Source organism: Orbicella faveolata, unplaced genomic scaffold (genome assembly GCF_042242905.1).
Source record: "Orbicella faveolata isolate gen_17 unplaced genomic scaffold, um_ofav_v1 contig_3, whole genome shotgun sequence".
Taxonomy (NCBI): domain Eukaryota; kingdom Metazoa; phylum Cnidaria; class Anthozoa; order Scleractinia; family Merulinidae; genus Orbicella; species Orbicella faveolata.
In genome coordinates, this window is record NW_028301558.1 from 4,617,395 (window position 1) to 4,624,003 (window position 6,609).

At 42.4% G+C, this 6,609-nt stretch overlaps 2 protein-coding genes across 2 annotated transcripts; both read right to left on the minus strand.

Annotated features, from left to right (window-relative positions):
• Positions 1-1,072: 1,072 nt before the first annotated feature.
• On the minus strand, positions 1,073-4,352 carry LOC110053246 (protein CFDP2-like). The gene has a single exon (XM_020759456.2). The coding sequence runs from the start codon at positions 4,038-4,040 to the stop codon at positions 2,835-2,837; it is 1,206 nt and encodes a 401-aa protein (XP_020615115.1). The 5' UTR covers positions 4,041-4,352; the 3' UTR covers positions 1,073-2,834.
• On the minus strand, positions 1,459-1,989 carry LOC110053241 (uncharacterized). The gene has a single exon (XM_020759452.2). It carries the CDS (start codon positions 1,987-1,989, stop codon positions 1,459-1,461), a length of 531 nt encoding a protein of 176 aa, XP_020615111.2.
• Positions 4,353-6,609: the final 2,257 nt, after the last annotated feature.

Genomic DNA, 6,609 nt, shown 5'->3' on the forward strand with positions numbered 1-6,609 from the left:
TTTCTGTTTCTCGCAATGTAGAATTTAAAAGTTCAATCTTTTTAATGGGAAACGTCGGTCAGAACATCAGCTTTCATGTGCCCATCTCCCCGCCCTCCCCTCCAACCCCCCACCCTCCCCCCCGCTAGCGTTAGATCTGCTGAAAGGAAATAGGAAATAACTACCGTCTATAGTGATCCTTCAGTTTTGCTGCCAGAGGTTTTGTCCGATGAATTTCTTAAAAGATACGCCCTTCCACCTAGCTGAAAAAAGCGCTAAGCTAGAATTAGAAGCTATCCAAATATCAGACGCAACACAGTCTCCCTGCAGTAATGCACTCCCTCCACCGATAACAGGTCCATGAATGTGTATGACTTATTTCTGATCAAAAGATCCCCCATGGTGAAGCTTTGTTTAAGCATTTCTCTAGAAAAGAAGACAAAGTCATGACTTATTTTAAATAACGTCTACCCAAAATTATTCACCCAAACGTAAAATTCCTTCTACTGAAAGGTCCCGAAACCGGCTGAATCCTATCCCATGGTATGCATCCTCCCCCCTCCCCCTCCACTTCAATTCTCCTTTCCCTTTTTCTCGCCACGCCGCCTTCCCCCCCCCCCCCCCCCCCCCGAAGAGAAAAGTTCACCAAAAAAATAGCATTAAATGACAATGATGTCAGGGGACTTTTTTGGAATTTATTCCACATCTTTTGGCGGGAAAGGGTTAGCCAGCAGGCTCTTATGAACTTGAAATTTGTGGAGGGAACGGAGTAGCGCCTATACATACAAACTCTTGTTCTTAGATACTCTTTTTCTTTGGCCATCGTAGCTTAACAAGAAATAACACACAAACTGCGGTGATAAACATGACAATAAAACGCATTGTTGGAAAACAAAAATATAACATACGAAACGTCGAGTTAAATGATATAGTTTTTTTTTGTTTTCCAACAATGCGTTTTATTGTCATGTTTATCACCACAGTCTGTGTGTTATTTCTTGTTCTTTGGTCATCGCAACTTGACTTCAACTTCACCTGTCCCCTGGCGCCAAGTTGGCGCATAGGGCCTCCACATGTGCTCTCCATCGATTCCTGTCTTGCGCTGCAGTGCGCACCTCTCTCCAGGACTGCCACCCTGCTTTGGACCTCTCCTTTTCTACTGTGCGCCGCCAGGTTGTTTTTGTCAGGTTGTTGTCTGAGGATGTGTCCAATAAATCGCCATCTCCTTATTCTTACCTCTTCACTCAACCTCTCCACGTTAGCCCTTTCCAGTAGCTCCCTATTACTAATCCTATCTTGCCATTTAATCTTCATTATCCTTCTCAGGCATCGGTTCTGAAACACATCGATTTTCTTAGCATCACCTTCGTTCACTTTCCATGTTTCGCAACCATACATGAGAACTGGTTTGACCAATGTTTTGTATAGCCTGATCTTCGTCTTCCTCGACACACTGCTGGAATTCCATACTCGATTCAGCTACACAAACGCTCCCCTCGCTTTCCCTAGCCTAGCCTTGATGTCTTCTTCTCCGCCCCCTTGTTTACATACTGTGGCTCCTTGATAGATAAACTTCTCTACATCTTCCAACGCCAGACCATTCACTGTGATGGCTTCATTATTCTTTGCATTGACTCTCATGACTTTGCACTTCCCGACATTTATCCGAAGGCCTGTCCTTTCTGCATTTTCTACCAGCCTGTTTGTTTTCAACTGCACGTGCCTTTGCGTTGAGGAAATTAAAGCTACTTCGTCAGCGAAGTCGAGGTCCTCAAGTTTGGATGTAAATTTCCACCTCAGCCCGGTTCCCTCCTCTTTCACAGTATGCCTCATTACCCAGTCTATAATGAGCAGGAAAAGAAAGCCAGACATTGTACATTCTTGCTTGACACCATTCGTTAGTTCAAACCATTCTGAGGTTGCTTCTTCCTCGACAACAGCACATTCAAAACCATCGTACAGCGCTTTAACTATGTTGATGATCTTCTGTGGGATACCATACTGATTCATTATCATTCATAAGCCATTTCTGTGCACTGAGTCAAACGCCTTCTCGAAATCTACGAAATTGATATAGAGAGTTGCCTGCCATTCATTCACTTGCTCTAATATATTGCGTAAGATGAAAATTTGCTCCGTCGTTCCTCTACCAGATCTAAATCCAGCCTGTTCCTTACGGAGCTTGCGGTCAATCCCCATGCGAATGCGATCAATTACAATTCTTCCCAATATCTTGCTAACAACTGGTAGGAGAGTCACTCCCCGCCAGTTCTTACACTCCCTTAAGTTCGCTTTCTTCGGTATCTTAATAATGAGTCCCCTCTTCCATTTACGTGGGACCTTCTCCAGACTCCAAATCGTGTCTATAAGTTCTTTCACTCTGTCGGTTGTAAATTCAAGGTCTGCCTTCAGTAGTTCTGCTGTTCTCATATCTTCACCAGGGGCTTTACCATTCTTAAGACTCTTTGTTGCCCTTCTTATCTCATCTTTGCTCACAGGTCTCGTGTCTATGTCAGCTATGTCCTGCTGTTCGCAATCTTCTTCATTGATCGGGTAGGCTGGCTCCTCCCTATTGAGTATCTCCATGAAATGCTCTCTCCACCGCTTCCTTCTATCCTCATCGCTGGTTAAGGCGTTACCATTTCTGTCGTTGACAACTGTGCTCTGCCTTGGTTTGTCGTTGCAGATCGTTTTAGTTAAGTTGTAAAGAGTCTTCATGTGCTGCTTCCTCTGCTTCTTTTGCTATCCCTTCTGTCCAATTCCTCTTGTCCCTGCGTATTTGCCTCTTCACTTCTCGGTCTTTGGCTTTATATTCTACTCGCCTCTTTTCTTTCAATCTCTCGGAGTTGGTTCCATCAAGTTTTATCAGTTTTTATCGCTTTCCTCTGCGAAATCAGATCCCACGATTCTTTACTAATCCATGGCTTACCTTTCTTTGTCTTATATCCTAGAACTTTCTTTGCTGTCATATTGTAAGCCTTCTCTAAGATGCCGTTTGCCTTCTCCAGCTCAGCTTCTGGCTGATCTGTTTCGTCATCTTCCAGCTCTTCCCTCTGCAATATCTCAAACCTGTTCCTTAGTTCCAAACGAAACTGCCTCCTACACCCATCGTTCTCCAGCTTCTGAGTATCATATCTCGCCCTTCTAATTCCACGTCTTTTAGGAGCTGCTTTTAGCTTTAACCTCAGTTTGGTGCAAACCAGGTGGTGGTCACTGGCGATATTAGCTGATCTTACGGCTCTTGTGTCCAGCACAGATGTTCTAAATTTCTTGTTGATTAACACATGGTCTATCTGATTGCAGGTGCGTCTATCAGGAGATATCCAAGTTTGTTTATGGATCTCCTTATGTGGAAATATCGTACCTGTGATCACCAGGTCATTCATGCCGCAAAAATCGCATAGTTTCTCGCCATTGTCGTTCCTGGTTCCAACTCCATGCTTACCCATTACTCTTTCGTATCCTTCTACATCGCTTCCTACCTTTGCGTTCAGATCTCCGGTGATAACCAGCAAATCGTGCTTCGGTGTTTTTTCCACTTTTGCCTGGAGCTTCTCATAGAAATGATCTTTCACCTCTTGATCAGTGTCATTAGTGGGGGCATAGACATGGATCAGCGTTAACTTGACATACCTAGAGTGGAATCTGGCTCGAATTATTCGCTCATCTATAGGTGTCCAGTTGATCAATGCTTTTGCTGCATCTTTGTTTAGCATGATGGCCATGCCATGTTGGTGAACTTCGTCGTCTCTGCCAGAGTACACTATTGTCTCACCTGTACTGAGAATAAACTTCCCCGATCCACACCATCTGCTTTCACTTATACCCATTATCTGCAACTTAGCCTCTCTCATTGCTTTCGCCGCTTGGGCTGTCTTCCCTTGTGCATACAAGGTTCTCACGTTCCAGTTTCCTGTCCTCAACTGTGTTTTTGGGTGCACTATTGGCGTCCTCGGCTCCAGAGTTTCCATGCGGGTTTCGCTCTGGAGCGTCATGTTGTATGCCACTCGGCCCCCAAGATTCGGTAGATTGCCTCTAATGTGCAAGGTTTCCGTGATCATTTATTTTTTTACGAAGTTAGGTGATTAGCCTAACGCCCAACCCCCAACCTGGAGGACCAGGGCTGTCCTTTGTCAGGTCTCTATCCCTCGACCAATCCGGCACGGTTGAACCCACCAGGCATAGCTCTTGGGGTCACTGAGACACGCAAGCTCTACCACCACGACAAGGCGACAAGCCCAGGGTAGCTTGACAAGATATCATAATTTCTTGAGCTTGATTAAAAATATAATATCAACAGCCGTGATAAACAATGTAGTCCAACGTATTTTATAATGAACTTGACGTTTCGTACGCTAGTCAGCATGGATTTTCAAAAGTGACCGTTATAAAGTTTTGAAAAACTTTTTGTATCGTAATTATTAGAGGTTCCGGAAGCTAGCCAGTGAAAAATGATCTGCAGCAGTAATTTAACCTGCCTATACGAAATGAAAAGTAACTGCTTGTAATTAAAGCAACAGCTTCTCACTGCTGACGTTTTATTGAAGTTTCACTGTTTTTTACTGACATTCCTTTTCTTTTTACGAAACATCAGTTATTATTGGGTTGACCTAAGAAAAGTCAACTGTAACGTGTAATATTTGCGCCGTCCAATATTATTTTGGGTGAGAGATAAGGCAAATTGGTTTAGGGTAAAAATAGAATTTGGACAAAAAAATTCCACGCAACTTCAAACATTTTTAAGCGTGATGATGAGTTGTTTCTGAAAACGTAACACAGTGTCTACGAATTTGCTGACTGTGTGATATGATATGACATGTTGAAAAATTTCATCACTGCATCGTTCATGACTGAGCACTTTCTAGAGTTTCTCTCTCCAGCCATTTTATAGGTTATCCGTTTCCAGTTTTTCTATCCCTTCATATATTTTGATAATTGCTAGATTGCCCGACCTACTTCTTGCCTCTTGCTAAGGCGAGTTGTAGTTACTTCGAAGAGCCTACGAATCAAGTCAGCTATCTATTATAATGCGTAACGCCAGTGTAGTTTAGCTTAGATTTTCACCAGTTGTTTTCATGAAAAATGCTGACCTGCGAAACAAAACTCGAAAATCTAAATGCCTTTAAAAATTCATCACATGACTTGGGTCGTTATTTATAGGAAAATGAAAAGAAATTCGTTATTTGAGGGGTAAAATGCTTCAACTTCCGGCACTTATCGCTAAATTTCGTTACGATTTTTCGGTTTCGAGTTAAAATCGAACTTTGATCGTTCTGTTTCCCGCCATTGAAAAGACTAAAATAAATATGACATTGTATGGTGTGGCCTTGCAGGTGTAAGCCAATCGAAGCCAAGGCCGAGCAGATATCATCAGTCACAGCATTGTCTCTTAGCCAATCAGATTCTTTGTTTTTTGCAAATACCTCTTCCACGTGCTCAAAGACAGCGTTGTAGTTCCTTTCAATCGGCTAAACAATAACACAACGTACTGTCAACAGTTTCGTTCTGTTTACGTTTCTGTCCGCCGAAAAATACCTTCTTAATTCTCCTTTCGTGTCCTCAAGATCACCATGCCTTCAACGAAAAGCTACTGCCAAGGAGGTTTATGGTTAAAGAAAGGTGAAAATGATGGAATGGAGTCAGTAATTGCGGATTTTCGCGACCTGCTCCAAGTGAATCAGAAGGAGGCGGAAGAAATGAATTACGATCCTATCTTTGTAGACTGTGAGCGTCCTCCGACGGACGACACCGAAATAACACTCCGGGCTTGCATTTGTCCCACAGCAGACCCTTTCAGAAAGTCTACATCGTCTTCTTCATCTTACGGCTTACTAATGGAACTGATAGAACAGGGAAATTTGATAAAAGAAGCCGTGCGAAGGTTGAAAACCTCTCCCAGTCGAAGTAAACAGTTGAAACGACTCGATCGCTGCAGATGACGAGGATCTTTTGGTTTTGTGGATCACGTTATTAAGAAGTCGATCTTGCGAATCTTGTGATTTTTGAATCCGGATGCATTTGAATAGCAGTTAGCAACGAACTACAGGAAGAACTTGAATTTTCTCGGAAAACCAGGTTTTGCGGTTGCAGATATCCTTTGTTTACACTTCTGTGATGTCCGAGGAACGATTCCGTGAACGTGATCAAGAACATTTGAACAGTCCGTTAACGTTATATTGCTGATAAAACATTTGACGAGGATTTTCAGTCCTAAGCGATTGAAAGCAAGCAAAATAAATCATTATTTGTAACATTTCGTGCGATGCCAAACGGTTTAAAGACGCCATTCATTCTTCGCAAACGCAGACAGTTTTCTGCATATTAATGAGTTCGAGCGTAACAAACAAACATTGTGACGAAAGTTGAAATAGAAAGCTACAGAGTTATTTACTTGCGAAGAAATTACTATATCGATAGATACAAATAATTTTGCCAGTAGCTTCATTCATTTTGATGGCTTGGTTTTGGACAAACCGTGTTACTGGTCACAGAAAAATTGACCCGCTGGATATACATTTGTAAAGTACGTCACAATAAAAATTGAATACAATTTGAAAAGTTCGTGTTGTTTTCGCTTGACCTCTTTCATATATTTATTCAGTATTTGGGCAAACTTTACAGTTAACAGAC